Genomic DNA, 19,444 nt, shown 5'->3' on the forward strand with positions numbered 1-19,444 from the left:
ATAAATCCTGCCAATATTCCTTCCTAAGAGTCACCTTTGCCGACTGCTCGTCAATAATTTCAAAATCAATGAATGCCTCCCATCCCAGCTGAATCCGCATCTCTCTAGCCAATCTCTGCCATCTTATTAATCCTTCCACTTTAATCAAACCCACAAATGAACCTTGTTGCACTGATTTGATTGGTAAAGCAGATGCAAAGTCAGTGCTGCTCGGTAATGGTTGAATGACTCTTTTAAGAAGATTATTTTCTTTCAAAAGTCTATGAATCTCCTTGCACAACACCGCCCAATAGTAATTCCCATCTCCACCAGGTATGCATAATACATAAGATCTAGTACTATCACCTCTCCTTACTCTTGAAATTCTCAGATATCTTCCTGCTTCGTTCTCTCTAATCTCACAGAGATATGAAGATTCACCTTCTCTTCTTGGCCATCGCTTCCTCTGACAAGCTAAATCTCTAGCTTCCTCAAAAACTTCCATCAACCACCAAGCTACCTCCGCCGAGAATTGTAACCAAGATCCAAATCCATTTGATTTCCTCTCTTCCAACGTCATAACTTTTTCCCCCGTGAAAATTTTGAAAATTTTTCTCTCAAGGTAGAGTGGTTTTTCCGCTCCTTCTCTCTCCATTTTTTTCTCCACCTGAAATGATCGAACTAATCGTAGCCCTTGAGAGCTCTTGTGCTCCATGGGTGATGATGAATTAAACGAAAAATGGACTTACTTTTACATTCTTGTTGCGTTACTCCATGATGTCGCTGCCAACATGCTGTCACATTTCAACATAACTCTCAACAGCAAAATCGTCTGCGCCACCAACTCTATTTGCTTCTTTCACTTTTAGCGTCTTTTATTTGCATACTTTGGCTTAATATGCTATATAGCATCTTCCTACATGAACTAGCTTTACTTTGAATAAAAGAGACAAGAACTTTCATCTCAAATACCCCATTCACTACTACCTTACATAGAGAAACTTAGTTCCAACACCAAGGTTCACACGGCCTCAAACCGAAAGTATACTTAAACTAAAGCAGATACTTGCCCTAACTGATTGCAAACTTGTGAGACCCAACAAATTTTGCAATACTGAACTCACCTTCGCATTGAGCAACAAACAAGGAAACGATACAACACTTATTGTCTCCAATGTTGCAAATCACATTGCCACATGCAATCTCCTAACTACCAACGTTCTTATGCAACTCCCATAACGAAGCACAATATGATTGACACTTAGTTGAATACTCATTAAAACTGAGACTTTCATGAAGATTTCTTCAAGAATGACCCCATGTCATCCTTATGCATCACCACTACTTTGTCCTTCCTTCTCCATGCATCTACAATTCGACCTAACTTGTATTTCTAGACGCATCATACATTCTGGCCATGCCCAAATCCTATTTGGCGCATGCTACTGTTGCTTATTTGACATGCCAGTTAACACCCAAATTTTGACACAACATTGTGCAACTTTGCACAATTGGGTTAAACTACTTGTAATTCTGAACTTTACCATAGAGCTCAGTAAAGTCATATATGTTAATGACTTTTGCGGACAAATTCCATTGGACAGTTACGAACACGGCCACAATCCCTACAAATGAGGCACCCGCTGCCTACGTTCCTTGAAGCATTGTCCACATGGTTAAGTGCATCACTTGCAATTCTTTTTGCCGAGCAATAAACAACGATGTCACATTTGACAACGCTACTGTTGCATATGCATTATCCAAGCCTTGGCCAATACTTGAGCCAATGCCAAAGTCATTCCATGTCTGCCATTGCATCCATAATCCTTCCTTAAGATGGGATACTCTGGATTATAGATATGCAACAATATCGCATAATATTGCATGTGTCAAGTAGCCTTTCTTATCTCAGCTATCATGACGCTTCATCGTCGACCAATACAACCCCATCTACTAGGCCACTGACTGCAGTGTTGCCCCATCATGTCGTCACACTGACTAGGACAGTAACCGGTATGGCGGTGTTTGAGGTAGTGTGTTGGTGGTAGATTTTGGTAAGTGGTGGAGGAGGTGTTGCTTGGAGGTGCGACACTTCAGCTTAATCTAGCTAAAGCATAAACCGGAACCAAGTCTTTTGAGTCTACCCCGAACCTTTCACTTTTAGACGAAATAGATTTTTGAAGAGACCGACGGCTATGCCTCTATTAGAGTAACGGAACGGTCATTTTCTCAGAAATCAGAAATAAGAGTTCTGAACTTCTCTCTCCAATGGCGGAATCAACTTCAGGGCTTCGAATTCTTCTTCACCAACACCAACAAGACCGAGTTCCTACTCCGATATCTTGCCACTCTGAGAGAGACCGAGTCCTCGTAAGCATTGGTCCACTCTCTTTCTATACGAAACAGTTCCTAGATTTAGCTTCTAGGGTTTTGCTGATTTTCTATTTACTCCGTACATGAATAAGTTCATTATACTGAACTATTACTATTGACTTCCAATGCCTCTGTCGCTTATAAATTTGTTGTCTTTTTTTTTTTATATATATAATCATTCAACACCTCAATTTCTCAGGAAATATTCAGAAGTGCTATATTGAAATCTGGGCCGCCTGCAGATTTTGCACTTGAGACAGTGCAAGAGGCTATAAAACCTCAGGTATATGCATTCATAATGAAGATTTTTTTAGCTATTGTTTATTTAGTTTGATTTTGACCTAATTAGGTGATTCCATTGACAGAGGCAAACTGTGTTAGTCCAAGATGAGAATCAGTCATTGGAGAATGCCCTTCGAACATTGCTTCAAGAATTGGTGGTAAGTTGTTTGTTCCTGGGTACTTACATGTTTTACATCTAAGTAATTTGGTAGCCTTGTTGCTTCAAATTACTTCCTGTTGCGTACTATTAAGTTGCTGGTTTGTGAATTACACGTGCTGTAAGTTGAACTTTACATGAGGAATAATTTGCAGTTGCCATAAGGATATGGTATTAATTATCGATGGACTGTTAGAATGTAGTATCTTTGTGTAAAATTCTATAGTTAGATTTGAATCTTTTTCTGTTACTGAACCGTGACTTACAACTCATATAAGAGTTCAAGGAAGATTTGAATCTTCAACTTATATCATTGAAGCTGTAAAACTATCTCTATAAATGCTGCACCCGAGTGTTGAATGACTTTGTTGTCCCAAAAATGGACTTTACCTGCAGGGGGTTAGCTTGGATTTTTTAGAGATTTCTGGAGAATTAAAATCTCTTGTTAGTCGATAGGGATTTTTTTTTTGTACAAATTTATGTTATTGAATATTCTCTCTAACAGTACTTAGAATTTGGATTGGAATTTGAAATCAGGGATTGAAACTTTTGAGGGTTTTTGAGAGATTTTTATGTTAAAAATGTACCTTAAGAGCACAAATTTTGGGAAGGCTTTTTTGCTTGTTTGAAGGATAATAAATCAAAGAAATTGGTAACTATAAGCAAATAAGCTACAGTGTTAGACCCATGCAAACAGAGAAAGAAAAAACTTGAAACACATAAGATTATGAGAGATTTTGACGCTTCATGTTTGGTTCAAACTTTTTGTTGGAAAAATAGCTAATATTTCCATTAGGCATGCACAGACCCTTGCATTCGAATTAATATATTTATATTATGTAAATGATATTGTTTTTAATGTATATAATATGAGATTCATATATTTTTTGTTTTTATAAATCACAAGGACTTTAGGATTATCTGTCTCTCTTTTAATGTTATATCGTGCTTCAAGCATCTACTGTTTTTTATGCATATTAATTGTGTTGAAATTGTTTTATTCCACAGTCATCAGCAGTTCAGTCTGGAGAAGTGATCATGCAGTTTGGGCAGTCTATTGATGACGAGGAAAGTACCCAGGGCCAAATACCACGTCTTCTTGGTAAGTATGGTGGTCCAGATTTTTAGTCTGAGAGTAAGTGGATGTGGATATATCACCTTTGCATATCATGAAGCGTGACGCGGGGAATGATAATGAATTAACTTCAGATTTTTACAATGTTTTTACATGGAGGAACAGTAAACTATGTAGTCTATAGCTGTCTATTTCAACTGTCTGGAAAACTAATAAATGGTTAAGGCATCGTTATTTGGTGAAGTTTCTACTTTGCTACATTGATTTTCCTCGAGGATACTTTTCTATGATGTTTTTACTTATTTAAAGTAATTGATTTATAAATTTATGGTTCAGTTTAATGTGAAGGTTCAGGTTCTGAAGAATTTCCGTCTAAAATTTATCTGTATCCATATATACCATGAAATATATTCCTCGGTATTTGGATCTTGATCTCCATTTTTTTCTTCTATTTTAGATATTGTGCTCTATCTTTGTGAGAAAGGACATGTTGAAGGTGGTATGATATTCCAGTTGTTGGAAGATTTGACAGAAATGTCTACTATGAGAGACTGCAAAGAAGTCTTCGGTTATATAGAAAGTAAACAAGATATATTGGGGAAGGTATGTAATTGTTGATTAGTATATAGAGCTATTGTTGACCTATTATTTGTATATAGTTAACAGTGTTGGTGCAATACATGCAGCAAGAACTTTTTGGACGAGGAAAGCTTGTGATGTTGAGGACATGCAATCAGCTTCTTCGCCGTCTGTCAAAGGTGATAATTGTGAATTAGTGCAATGTACAAAGTTGATACCAATCTAACAAGTTACATTACAAAGATTATTAAAGAAATAGTAGAGGTTGAAGAGATTAGTATAAATTGTTTTATTTTGCTAGAATCATCACTTCATGATACTAATTTGGTTACTTCAAAACATCTGTAAAGAGCAAATAGGTCATAGAAAGAGCTTAATAGCCATTTGATTGGATTTGGTAAAATTTGTTTCTGTAAGGAGAATGAAAGAACATGTTTCCCATAGGTGTAAGAAACAGGTCAAATGTGATGATAGTATTTTGTACTATTTTGTAAGCATATTATTTTTTGTACTATTTTGCATTGTTAGTCAGGTTCAGTATGAATTCAAAAAAAAAAAAACTTGTGTGGCCATCAATAAAAACTTGTGTCATTTACAATTTGAATATTCACTTTCTTTACAGTATCTTGCTCTGTTGACCTATATTGTAGGCAAATGATGTGGTTTTTTGTGGACGAATTCTTATGTTTTTGGCACATTTCTTCCCACTGTCAGAACGTTCAGGTAAATCCGCTCAATTTCATTTACCATCCTTCTTTTACATCTGTGTTAATTCCTAGAATAATGAATTTTCTTCTGTTGTTAATGCTCACAGCTGTCAATATAAAGGGAGTTTTCAATACTTCCAACGAAACAAAATATGAAAAGGATGCTCCTAAGGGTATGTTCTAGATTTGTTAACATTTAACCTACTTTCTCTTCAGTAGTATAATGTTTTAGTAGGGATGCATCAGAATTCTTCCTAAATGTTTGTTCTAACCTCTATTATTTCCAGGTGTTTCTATTGATTTCAACTTCTACAAGACATTCTGGAGTTTGCAGGTATATTACCTGTTTCTCTTCCTATGATAATCATACTTTTTATTTCAGTTATCCATGTACGAAATGGTTATTTTTTAAGAGGAGATTATTGTACTGACGTAGAAGTTTCATGTAAGGGAACTCCTCTACATGTAGTAAAACAGGCTAGGCAATTCCTCGAGGCGTGCGCCTTTTCTGCCTCGAATTATAATGCTTATCTTACCCGGTGTCGAAATGTTCTCTAGCTCTTTGTCTTGCTTCATCTTCACTTCTTTTTTCTTTGTATTTTGGCAGCAAGGAAAGAACTATAGAGTTGGAGTTTTGGCACCTTAAGTGTTGAATCTCAAAAAAAAAAGAAGCCTTATAGTGAGTTTTTTTGGACTTGTTCAGAAAAACGCCTCGCTAGGTGCACTCTTTGGTGACTAATTTTGTGTTAAAAGGCGCATGCCTTATAGAGGCATGGGTTTATCTGCCTCACCTAAAGGTGTATGCCTTGTCCGATTTGTATAATCGTGCTTAGACTACGATTTTCTAGAATAAAATGCATTCACCTATACTGAAAAAAAGGAAGGAGTAGTTTAGCTGTCCCTAGGCTTGGCAGTCCACATCAACATGTGTTTTGGTCTCCTATCAAGATTAGACACCCGCAGGACTTTACCATGCATACATGTAACAAGCTAGCTTTTTATGTGTGTCCTCTTAAAATGTATTATTTCAGTATCTAGATACCCGCTTTCTGATGCATTCATCTACTCTGGTTTCAGGAGCATTTCTGCAACCCTGCCTCCTCAATGGTAGCTCCTATAAAGTGGCATAAATTTTCAGCAAATTTAACGGTATATTTATGTCTCCTTAGCAAACTTTTCTTTATTTCTCAGTTTTTGATTTGCTAGATGTCTTCAGTAGTACTACTGCGTCTTACCAGGTTTCACTTACAATTTCTTTACCTTTTGATGATAAAATTTAGGTTGTCTTGGATACTTTTGATGCGCAACCACTGACTGACGATGATGGAAATGCAAACAATCTTGATGAAGAAGATGCAGCAGCTTTCAGCATAAAGTATCTGACAAGCAGTAAATTGATGGGGTTAGAGGTATGCGAGTAGAAACTTGAAATCGATGTGACGTTGGTGTAATACCAAATTAGTTTCCGTATTAGATTTGTAATTTGATTTTGATTATCTTCATTTGTTGCCATTGTTTCCACTGGCAGCTGAAAGATCCAAGTTTTCGTCGCCATGTTCTCGTTCAGTGCCTTATACTATTTGATTACCTGAAGGTATGCGGCTAATTGTGTCCGACTGTCATCTGTATATTCTTTCTCATTATAGTAGAGTTAAAAGCTGTCCTAAATCCTAAATGTTTGTTGGCTGCCTTGATGATGTGTATATGCAAAAAGGATTCTCACTTAGCAGATGACTCATGACCGGATATGGTCGGAGACACCTTATCTGCTGTTTTTAGCCTAAAATGGACAATAGGCCTTAAACGACTTTGATGCCCTTACTTTATAGTTTCTACAAGAAAAAAAACGTAATTAATCTTTACACCTATTATGGACTTAGTTTAGAGATTTACGAGAGTGTCTTAAGTATGACTTTAATTACATGACTTTTTCGACTTATAGAGTAGTTATTTTATTTTCCCGACTTTTCTTTTGCTTGCTGTAGGCCCCTGGTAAGAATGATGAAGATGGGCCTTCTGAAAGCATGGTCAGTAGTAATCTTCTTACTTGTTTTCAGTTTGGATTTTTATTTCCTTATTTTTCCAGTTAATGATATAATTTACGTTGGCATTATGACACATATTTTGATGTTTGACCAGATACCGATACCCTTTTATATCATATTTATTGTTCATGTGATCCCAGAAAGAGGAAATTAGGTCTTGCGAGGAGCGTGTAAAGAAGCTTCTTGAAATGATTCCACCTAAAGGAAAGGGATTTCTTCAGAATATTGAGCGTATATTGGAGCGAGAGAAGAACTGGGTAAACAAGCTGTCTTTTTATTACTACTATTTTTCGCCTGTGTTTTATTTGATTCACCCTCTGTCTGTTTAGATTTTTTTTTTCAAATTCTTTTTCTTCTCCTTCTTTATCTATTCTTCTTCTTATTATTTATTTTTAATTTCTGTTGATTATACATATCTATACTTTTAGGTTTGGTGGAAACGTGATGGTTGTCCACCATTTGAAAAGCCACCTACAGAGATAAAACCCGGCCAAGTTAAAAAACGGTATGTCCGGTTGTTGCTCTTGTTCATGTGCAATTACCTCTTTGCACTTGTTATATGTAACGTTTGTAATTTAACTTAAATCACTGGATTTATTTCCTTCAGGAGTTGGCATAAGTGTGTCTTCTTCTGTTTCAGTCTGCATGTGGGCCATGTATATTTGCATGAACTGGTTGCACGAAGTAGTCCTTTTCATGTATCATTTTTTTCTTCTGGATTGATAGCAATACATCCTATGTTTTGATATTAACGAAAGGTATATCTCCGTTGATAGGAACTAATGGGTATGCTTGACAACCTATACTGGTCATAAGCTATAAGTTATAAGCTATAATGGGTCTTTTGAGGAGATAAGTTATAAGCTTCAACGCTACTTTTGTTTGTGATGTACTAGAGTGTGCTATTAAAGGCTCGACACCTGTCCCTCTTGACAGTTTGTAATCGGCTAATATTTATGTATCTGTTTTGGGGAAGGATAGTAATTTGGACTACCGTTTTACTGTCATGTCGATCACTGTATTGGAAGAGCCTTTTATAGGTGTGGATCACGCAGTACCCAGTTCTCGTTAGGGATAAGATTTATTTCTTTGCAGTTTGTTGTGATAGAAATAACCCTTCCTATTTTTTCAAGTACAAAGCTCATGGTCCACCCAAATTATTGCTTATTATATGGTTTGAGTCTTCTTCTTCTTCCTTTTTTTTCCTTTTTTTGTTTTTTTTTTGTTTTTTTGTGAAGGTCTAAGATCATGACTTGACAGTGTATCAGTTAGATTTACTTTCTGAATTGTAGATCCTGCTTTTGTACAGGAGAAGGATATTAATGGGAAATAAAGAACTCCATCAGCTGTGGATGTGGGCAGATAAAAATCCTGTATGTGATACCTTTTTATATCTTTTTTAATTAGAGTACTGATAATATGTCTGATACCATCACATTATTTTGCAAGCCTGAAACTGCAGCATTGATGGGATTCATCCATGGGATACCTACCTCTTTTATCTGTTTCTTCAAATCAACATGATTCAAAGTTGCATAGTTTTTACGACTTTCTCATAGTCAGTATAGAAGAATTATGATGTTTTTTCATACCTAGCTGAAAATCTGTTGGGAAATTATCTTCAGGAGGGAATTAATGGTTGGTTTCTTGTTAATCGTGAATAGTTGCCATGTCATTCTGGCTGATGAGTGGAAAATGTTAAGTTTCATCTAATACTTATTTCATGATAGTGGTTCTATGTTTGACTAGTATTTTTGTTTGAATTAATCTTCTAATTCTCTGAGTGAGATTTTTGTGAATTTGTAACTTAGAAAAATTGTCGGCACATAGTAAAATGAGACTATTTATTTCAGAATATTTTCTTTAAGTGGAAAGAAATCCAGCTCTCTCATCCTTGTAACAAGGACATGGCCTTGAATTGGTGGGAACACCATGGAGTGATTACAGTTTTGGTAGATTATTTTGTAGTTGTGGAATCACTTTGAAATGGTGGGCTTATGATCCCTTCCTTCACTACTTTCTGTTTTCTCATATGTTTTTACTATAACACGTATGCATGAAGGTTTTCGGTTCTGTATGTTTGTTTGGATTCATACCTACTAATATACTGCCTTACATATTATTTTCTCACAATTCTTTGGTTTTGATGCAAGTTTAGAATGCTCTGGATGATCCTAATCGTATAAAAACCCCTTCTATCATGGAGTACTGGAAACCCTTGGCCGAGGATGTAAGCATTTTCAAGAGTTGATGTAACATAGATAATTTCTTATCTGAGTAGATGGATGTATCTTTCAGGGGAACTTGTTCTTCACATTGCCAATTATCTTAAAAAAATATTTTTCTGCAAATTGTAGATGGATCCAAAGGCTGGAATAGAAGCTGAATATCACCATAAAAATAACCGGGTGAGTTTGTTGGATGTTAAAAACTTTTATTTGGTTGATGAAAACTATTTGTGAAGTGTGAACAACCTCTATGCTTCTACCCCATGAAGTGATGAAACATCAAAAAATGCTTCTATCTAGGCCTGGAATTATCTGAAGCGATTTCCTTCTGTTGGATCTGGTTTATATGAGTATATTTTATAACGATGACTAAGAAAGAAAGAAAGAAAAAAAGTGTTTTTTGAACAGCTTGTAAAGAAAATGGCACATCCATATCTCAATTTTTATTATGGTTAACATGCATTACAGTTCCTCCATTATTGTTGCTGATTATGTGTCATTCCATTTAAATTGCAGGTTTATTGCTGGAAAGGACTTCGATTTTCCGCTCGACAAGACTTGGAAGGATTTTCTCGAGTATGATTTATGACAGTTGTCAGTATTGTGCTTGTAATGATATAGAACATGTTAGTTGGAGTTACTAACTAGTTGTGTTGCAGTTTAATGACTTCGGCATAGAAGGAGTTATACCTCCAGACCTTTTACCTTTAGAAATGCGTTCAAAGTATCAAAGTAAACCCGCCGAGAGGTCTAAACGAGCTAAAAAGGAAGAAGCTAAAGATACTACACCACCACAGGAGGACAGTCAGGTAAACAATTAACGTAGGTAGAAATATTCTATGCATATAGTAAATGTAATTACATTGCTTCAAAAAAAAAAAAGTGAATGTAACTACATGGTCTAAACCCAAGAAGCATGTTTTATTATTAAAAAAATTTGCAAAAAAAACGAACATTGCCTCTGTGCAAGTATTTAACAGACTAATCTGTGGGGGTTGTCGTATTGTATCGCCCTCCCCACACAGCATGGAAAGTTGTACTTCCCCAAGGCTCGGAAACTTCTCTGTAGCTCGTAGTTTAGTTATGATTTCATGGTTCTTTACTTCAGTAAAACACAATAAATTTGGTTTTATGTGCTGCCGGATTTGTGTCAGTATCTCATACTTTTGTTTGTTTTTTTTGATTGGGTGAAGTTCACAAACCCTGCAGCAGAGATGGATGGTGGTGGAATTGGTGGTGAACTTGAGGACTCTGGTGTACCAATGGATGCTGATGCTGTTGGTGCCTCCCAAAGTGGTGCACAGACTCCTGAAGATAATTCCAAGCAAAGTCCTGCTGCAGAATTAGGTCAGGAGGCAGGCCAATCTGAAGCAGAAGTTGAAATGGATGGTGATGGGGAGACTGATACAGAGGCGGAATAGTTTGTCCTTTCCCCTACGAACTGAGAGATGAAATTCAAGTAGCAACCACCATAACAAGAAGAAGAACAAGAAAACATTGTTGACGTCTCATAGGAGGATCAGAAACCAAACATGCATAGCTATAACCTACTGATTAAGTGGAACTAGTTCCAAATCTTATGGGTGCATCTGCATCAAAACTGTGGTCACTGATTGGGGTGGGAAGGGGGTAGAAAATGAGTTTTTCATGCTATGTATTATATAATGGTGATTCAGGTTATCACCATAAATATTGAGACCATGTCAACAAGAATTGGTCAATTGATGTAAAACCATATTTAGAGGAATTGTAGGTGTAAATTTGTGTTCATTAGAAAAAACAAAACCAAGATGACAGCCGCAAATAGGCTGCTGACCCAAAAAAAATATACGAACGCCCTTCCAGTAGTAATTTATCACTATTTAGTTGAGGTAGAAAAGCTAGGTTGATTTACAAAAGGCTCAACGCCCCTCCTTGAATTTCTGGAGTTCATGTCTAATACCATGAGAATGAGAACTAGTTCAATGAACACCATTGTAGAGTTCATTCTACATAATAAATTCTCCTGAGTACAGGATGCTAAACCTTGCAACACCGCAGGACCTGCCATAGGGAGTCTTGGTTTTTCTGATGGTATCCTCCAACAAATCCTACCGAGTGCAGGTCCTTTGTTGGTGTTCTTCGAAATCTCACTTGGACAAGGCCTGAAATTAGTATTGCTGTGCAACAAGTTTGTAATTCATGCATTGTTCTTCTACGACTCAACTTGTTGCTGCCAAAAGGATATTAAGATTTAAGGGTACTGTTGATCATGGTTTATACTTTCTAAAGGGATTAGCAGCAGCTCTTCATGGTTTATACTTTCTAAAGGGATTAGCAGCAGCTCTTCAAGGATACAGATATGCAGATTGGGTTGGTTCTCCTGATGACAAAAGGTTTACTAGTGATTATTGTATTTTCTTTGGCTCTAATCTCATCTCCTTGTCAGCCAAAAAGCAGCCAACTGTTGCAAGATCATCTACAGAAGCTGAATACAGGGATGTGGCATAATCTGCATCTGAGCTTTTGAAGGATTTGCACATCTTTTTTCCAGTTCCTCCTTTCTTGCAGTTTAGTTCCCTGTTTTTGGTTTCAAATCATGTGTTTCATAGTAGGATGAAACACTTGGCTATTGACTTCCATTTTGTAAGGGAATTGGTGCAAGGGAAGTAAGTCCATCTATGCCTCTTACATTTCTACTGTGACCAAGTGGCTGATATATTCACCAAGTCTCTTCATAATCCAAGATTTCAGTATCTGAAGGACAAGCTGCAGGTACTCTGCGTCCTAGTTCATCTTGCAGGGGTCATAATCCATCTAGTAGTGGCTTCTCTTAGCGCAACATAGTTTGCATCTATGTACCTGCTTTTCTGTTATAGAACCAACATAAGATTTGCATAATCATCAGGCCAACCATGTAGTTTTTTGATACTCTTCCTGGTGTAAGAACCGTCGCAATAAAGTACATCAAAAGAAGATGAATTAGAGTTAGTGAAAGTGAAATATTAGAAATGGAGAGAGCTACTTGTTTTACAAGATGTCCTTGACACAAATATTGCTCGATCACGCCTAAAACGCATGATGTTAAAGACCCAACAAAGTACTTGTGTCCAAGATAAAATTTCCCGATGTAACCTATGACTAACATACCCACTCAAAGAACTTGGCAGCAAGAAGAAAATAAGTGTAAACACACAAAGCGCATTGCAAGAATAAAGAAAATAGAGAAAAAAGAATTCTTCTGACTTTTATAGATGAGCAAATGAGGTATAAATTGATGCAGACATAATGTTGTGGAAAAAAATTTGGTGAGAATTTTCTTAGCATCGGGTCATACACCCTCCCAGTTTAGAAAAAATCAAAAGAAGTTTGTCCAAAAAGTAGGTTCTTGGTCGACACCCACAGATTACGTGAATCAGCAGACTAGAGATAAGGAGTTAGACCACTAGGATCTGCAGACTGTGCACCCAATAATTGAAGCAAAAATGATGGTGGATGATGCCCCTATTAGAACTTGCTGAGGTGGCACCATGCTTAGTCATAATGTCTGCACGGTTATTACCCTCTCTCAGAAAGCGAGAACACTTAGATTGGATGGATGGTCGATAAATAATACAAAGAACACATTCATCGTACAAGTCTTGAGTCTCTTGACTACTTACCACCAAAATAAAGTCACACTAAAGCCATAAACAGGTAAATGCTCTGCTTTTTGACATTCAATAGCATTAAATGCAGCCAAGCATTCAGACATCATTGACGTAGCAATTACAGTATGAGTGGCAAATGCATGGTGCACGCCTACAAACGTTGAATAATTTTGAAGAAACACCCCACAGCCAGGTGATTTAGAATTCTTGAAAGAACAGCCATCCATTTTAACACTGAACCACCCAGTGAGTAGAGGCCGCCGCCAGACCATCTTTATTTCGGAGGCCTCTCTGGCATTGCCTTTTATTCCCAGAACAATCACTTAAGTTTTGTCCAAAGTAACCAGATAATAACAGACCCCACTAATTGATTCCTACAATGTCAAAGTGCTCGGAAGAAATGAAATAACTAGAAGAAACTAAGAAACTAAGAGACAGTGTTCTTGTGTTTCACAACTGTGAACTTAGGAGTTTTATTCTCAATGATATTTATACAGAATCAGATTACATAAGATTCTCCTAAATAAGTTACAAAAGATAAAGATATTCACAGAATAAAAAGGAAATATGGAGATATCTACGTAAGACTAAGTAAAGAATGAACTAGTAAACTAGGAAACCTATTAAACTGGGAATCAATACAATTAATTGCCAGATAAGTCGCTAACACCCCCCCTCAAGTTGGAGGAGTAGATCCAGATCGAATACCCAACTTGCGAACCAAATGTTGAAATTGCTTGACTCCTAAAGGTTTGGTGAATAAATCTGCAAGCTGTTCCGAAGACTGTAGATGTGTTGGTTTGATTAAGCCGTTGAGCAGTTTTTCCCGTACAAAATAACAATCGATTTCGATGTGCTTAGTCCGCTCGTGGAACACTGGATTTTGAGCAATGTGAATAGCCGCCTGACTGTCACAGGAAACAATGATTGGAAGAGTGCAAGGAATATGCAAATCTTGAAACAAGTAACGAAGCCATTGTAGTTCTGCAGTTAAATGTGCAAGTGCACGATATTCAGCCTCAGCTGATGAACGAGCAACAGTGGGTTGCTTTTTAGATTTCCATGAAACTGGGTTGTTACCTATAGTAACAAGATAACCAGTAGTAGATCGTCGCGTCATTGGACATCCTGCCCAATCAGAATCGGTGTATCCTTTTAGTATTAAAGGAGTTGAGGAAGCCAGAAATATTCCATGGCCAATTGTACCTTTGAGATATCTTAAAATATGATGAGCAGCATCCAAATGAGAAGAATGCGGATTTTGCATAAACTGACTGAGATAATTCACTGCATAAGTGATATCTGGTCGTGTTACTGTAAGATATAGTAGACGACCGATTAAGCGCCGATAGACACTAGGATCAGGCAAAGGTGTGCCATTCTCAGGTGTGAGTTTCAGGTGTGCATCCATTGGAAATGAAGAGATGCGTGCACCAGTGAGTCCAGAATCTTTTAAGATATCCAGAATATATTTCCGTTGACATAGAAAAATTCCTTTGGAAGAACGAGAAACTTCTATGCCCAAGAAATATTGTAATTTCCCCAAATCTTTGATTGAAAAATAAGACGCAAGTCTTAATTTGAGAGAAGTAATGAAAATATCGTCATTACCAGTTATAATTATGTCGTCCACATAAATAAGGACAAATATTGATATGTTGCCTTTATGATATGTGAAGAGAGAGTTGTCACACAACGATTTTTGAAATCCTTCAGCAACTAGAACGGAAGAAAGCTTGGCAAACCACTGCCTAGAAGCCTGTTTCAGGCCATATAAAGATTTATTTAGTTTAAGAACTTTGGATTTCCCTTCAGAACTTAAACCAGGTGGGAGTTTCATATATATTTCCTCGTCAAGATCTCCTTGAAGGAATGCATTATTTACGTCAAGTTGATGGAGAGACCAACCTCTAATGGCTGCAATGGACAATAAGACACGCATTGTGACAAGTTTAGCAACAGGTGCAAAAGTATCGTAAAAATCAATACCTTCCTGTTGAGTATAACCTTTTGCCACTAGGCGAGCTTTATATCGTTCCACCGTACCATCCGCATTAAACTTGATTTTAAACACCCATTTACAGCCAATCGCCACTTTACCAGGCGGGAGATCAACCTGAATCCAAGTGTTATTAGCTTGTAGAGCAAGAATTTCTTTGGCCATAGCTGCTCTCCATTTAGGGCATAGCTTGGCTTGCGAGTATGTCTTGGGTTCTTCTGTAAGAATCACCGCGGCGAGAAAAACTTTATGAGCGGGTGAAAATTTGTCAAACGACAAATATTCAGTCATTGGATAAACTGAGGTAGAATTGCATTTTGGAATAGTGCAATGATAATCCTTCAAATATGAAGGTGCGGATTTTGTACGGATTGGCCGTGGTGGTGGGTCATTAGACGTAGAAGAAACAGAAGAGTGTGAGTGATTAGGTGAAAGATTGGTAGAATTGATACCATTTTGTGAATCAGATGGCAATACGTCCGGCAAAAAATTTTCTGCAGAGGAGATTATTTCTGCAGGTAAAGTAAGCGTAGAAGGTACAGGAGAATCCTGTTGTATGATACCTGGAGATTGACTTGCAACACAAGACTTCTGGTTAGAATTATCCCTACGAGCAACAGAGGGATACAGAAGTAATACTGAGTCGAAGAAAGCAAGATCAGAGTCGCGGATAGGTGGATGGACTGTTTGTTGCGGAATAGTACTTAGATCATGAAATGGAAAAGTTGTTTCATGAAATACTACATCTCTTGATATGTAAATCGATTTGGATTCAAGATCATATATTTTATAGCCTTTTTGACTATAAGGATAACCAACAAAAATGCCTGGTTTAGCACGAGAATCGAACTTGTGTAAGGGTCGTGGATTTCTACCAAAACATAGGCATCCAAAAATCCGTAAATGAGAATAGGATGGTGTCGCTTTTAAGAGTGTTTCATGAGGAGATTTATGAGATAAAATTGGAGTTGGCATTTTGTTGATCAAATATGCCGCAGTCAATATGCATTCACCCCAAAAATGCAATGGGACATTAGACTGAAAACGGAGAGCTCGAGCTACATTGAGGAGATGTCTATGTTTGCGTTCCACAACCCCATTTTGTTGAGGCGTATAGACACAACTTATCTGATGTAAAATGCGGTTCTGTTGAAACCAAGATTGAAGTTCTTTGGATTTAAATTCAGAACCATTATCAGAACGAAAAGTTTGTAGCTGGGGAATGAATTTAACATGGTTTCCAGAAGATATGGTAGTAATCTTTTGGCCATACTGTCTGATTACGAATTTAAAGAAATTCTGTAAACATGTTAGAGTCTCAGATTTGGCAACCATGAGATAAACCCAAGTACATCGAGTGTAATCATCAACTATAGTGAGAAAATATTTGGCACCAGTAGATGAAGGTACCGAAAATGGTCCCCAAATGTCAGAATGGACAAGTTGAAATGCATAAGAAGATGAAGAAGTACTTTTATTAAATGATAACCTTGTTTGTTTAGCCAAAGGACATACAATACAAGAATGAGTGTGCTTGGAATCAATACAATTAAAAGTGCGAGATAATAAACGAAAACAATCCTCATTGGGATGGCCTAAACGGCAATGCCACATATCCATTGGCTTGTTATTTGCAGTAAAAGAGAAAACAGAAGGGCAGAAGCTAAAATGATAGAGGCCTGCAATGCGCCTACTCCATCCAATCTCCTTGTTCGTTTGAAGGTCCTGGAATATACACGAATCATGTAAAAATTGAATACAACACTTGGTTGTCTTGGTTAATTGACTAACCGATATAAGATTAAATTTAAAACTTGGAACATGGAGAACATCAAGTAATTTGATTGTAGGTGATAAATCAATATTACCGACATGACTCACAGATGTAAATGATCCATCTGGCAATTGCACCTCAATTGGTTTATCAACCATCGCATAAGTATTAAACGATGAAATAGAAGAACAAATATGATGTGTAGCACCACTATCAACAATCCAAGTATTCATGGAACAAGCAAAAACACGCGGTAAAGAAATAGAGATAGATTTAGGAGACGTACCAGCAAAGTTTGTTGTCTGAGAAGCAGCAGCGCTGCTGTTCGGATTCAGCAGATTGAGAAGTTGGGCGTACTGTTCAGCAGTAATCGTAGGTACCTGGACAGCAGCAGGGACCTGGACAGGGGCAGCAACAGTCGCCAAAGCATGGGAATCAGCAGCCTTGGAAGAATCATCCGGATAGCCGTGAAGCTTCCAGCAGACGGGTCTAGTATGACCGTGTTTGTTACAATGATCGCAATACGGCCTTGGACGTTTGTTGCCATTTGGGCCGCTGTGAATAGGCCTAGGCTGCGAAGGGAAACGATGATGCCTATTGTATGTGCGAACAGTGCTTAGGGCTGCAGACTCGACGATGGGAACAGCAGCAGAATTGATACCCTGCTGCTCTTCTTCCTGACGAACAAGGTTATATAACTTGGCAGCCGATGGTAATGGCTCAGTGACAAGAAGTTGACTTCGCAAGGCAGAGAAACGGTCTTGAAGACCCTGTAAAAATTCCATAGCACGGTCTTGATTATGGTGTTCAAGGAAAGACTTACCAGCATGACAAATACATGGTGTAGTAGGTCGAAAAGAGTCCAACTGATCCCAAAGTGTCTTGAGCTGGGTGTAGTATTGAGCAACAGGTAAATGCTCCTGTTTGAGGTGAGAAATTGACTGCTTGATAGCATACAATTTTGTTGCATTGGATTGAGAAAACCGGCTCTTCAAGTCCATCCACATCTCATGTGCAGTATCAAAAGACATGATGCTACGACCAATCTCAGGTTCACAAGAGTTGCAAACCCAACTGCCAACAAGATCATCACAACGTTGCCAGTATGGGATATCCGCTGGAATGTCTGGTTTGACAATAGTGCCATCAATATATCCTAGTTTGGCTTTTGCACTCAAGGCCTTACGAAATCCTCTAACCCAAGTGGCATAGTTATCACTTGTGAGAGCTGGTTGAAAAAGAATGGTGGTAGGATTGTCCGCAGGATGAACAAAGTATGGACTTGAAGGATGAAGATGAGGATTAGCATCAACAACGCCTTTGCCATTGTTGCTGTTGTCTGGGGTTTGGTCACTGATATCTCCCATTGTTGATGAAGAAGTGCTGCTGATATGCAAAGGAATGGAGGAAGAGACGATGATCTTAACCTAGCACGAAGATACCAAGAAGAAACTAAGAAACTAAGAGACAGTGTTCTTGTGTTTCACAACTGTGAACTTAGGAGTTTTATTCTCAATGATATTTATACAGAATCAGATTACATAAGATTCTCCTAAATAAGTTACAAAAGATAAAGATATTCACAGAATAAAAAGGAAATATGGAGATATCTACGTAAGACTAAGTAAAGAATGAACTAGTAAACTAGGAAACCTATTAAACTGGGAATCAATACAATTAATTGCCAGATAAGTCGCTAACATAACTCCCCACCCATATCGGAGTTTACATCTGAGTGCAAGCTTTTTAGGCCCATACATATAGAAAAAAAAAGAAAGGTTTTTTTGGGACCATGGTTATTTTATGGACCATGATTTTATTTTGGGTAAAGACATTAGAAATAAATCTAGGTTACCCCTTATCTAGATATTTATATTAATACCTAAATTATCCTCTTGATTAATTTTTTGGTAATGATTAGTTAGTGTTAATAATAGTTAGCGTAGTGATTAGTAAAATGATTAAGCAGAATTATTGAGAGAGTAAAGTTGGAGAAGATGAAGAAGGAAAACATGAAAAACAAAGGATTTTACCAACCACAACCGAAGGAAGAGTATTTGGGTACCCAGGTATGTTTCAAACTTAGATAATGTTGGTTGAATTGCTCCAAATTTTCAAAAAACTATAAATTTTTAGGGTAGATTTGGGCTTGTTCGGTTACCTTATGTGAAGAACAGGTTACCGAACTCATCTGAAAGTGTAGTTCGGTTACCTTTTCCATATACGCAGGTTACCGAACTCGTTCTTTAATGGAGGTTTTTAGTTGTAGGTTACCTTTTCCATACACGCGGGTTACCGAACTTTGTTTATAGGACTTACAGAGTAATATTCGGTTGGTTCGCAAACTTTAACCCAACAACATATCTAACCGAACTCCACATTTATGCAATTAGTGAAGAGTTCGGTTTGTCAAGATTTTTTGCGAACAAACCGAACATAGTGGAACAAGTTCGGTTAAATTGAAACTCAACATAGTAGGCAAAATAACACAGTTTGGTTACATTGGAAAAAAAATTCTTTTTGGAATATAAGTAGAGTTCGGTTACTAGATAGTTTTAGAAATTTTAGCGAACCAACCGAACAACGTAGGTAAAGTTCGGTTATATCATAACTCACC

The 19,444-nt window shown here is 37.3% G+C and overlaps 2 protein-coding genes across 2 annotated transcripts; both read left to right on the forward strand.

Moving 5' to 3' along the window:
- The first annotated feature begins 2,158 nt into the window (after positions 1–2,158).
- LOC113298264 (THO complex subunit 1-like) lies at positions 2,159–11,195 on the forward strand. The gene is made up of 21 exons (XM_026546962.1): positions 2,159–2,349; positions 2,552–2,635; positions 2,718–2,792; positions 3,800–3,893; positions 4,324–4,469; positions 4,553–4,624; positions 5,096–5,168; positions 5,260–5,325; positions 5,440–5,486; positions 6,230–6,301; positions 6,433–6,561; positions 6,681–6,746; positions 7,138–7,179; positions 7,338–7,454; positions 7,626–7,702; positions 8,507–8,570; positions 9,356–9,427; positions 9,555–9,605; positions 9,942–10,001; positions 10,085–10,234; positions 10,619–11,195. The coding sequence occupies exons 1-21, from the start codon at positions 2,248–2,250 to the stop codon at positions 10,844–10,846; spliced, it is 1,887 nt and encodes a 628-aa protein (XP_026402747.1). The 5' UTR covers positions 2,159–2,247; the 3' UTR covers positions 10,847–11,195.
- A 411-nt stretch (positions 11,196–11,606) lies between these two features.
- On the forward strand, positions 11,607–11,915 carry LOC113295125 (uncharacterized mitochondrial protein AtMg00810-like). Its single transcript, XM_026543477.1, has one exon. The coding sequence runs from the start codon at positions 11,607–11,609 to the stop codon at positions 11,913–11,915; it is 309 nt and encodes a 102-aa protein (XP_026399262.1).
- Positions 11,916–19,444: the final 7,529 nt, after the last annotated feature.

This window comes from Papaver somniferum, chromosome 7 (genome assembly GCF_003573695.1).
Source record: "Papaver somniferum cultivar HN1 chromosome 7, ASM357369v1, whole genome shotgun sequence".
NCBI classification, from domain to species: Eukaryota; Viridiplantae; Streptophyta; class Magnoliopsida; order Ranunculales; family Papaveraceae; genus Papaver; species Papaver somniferum.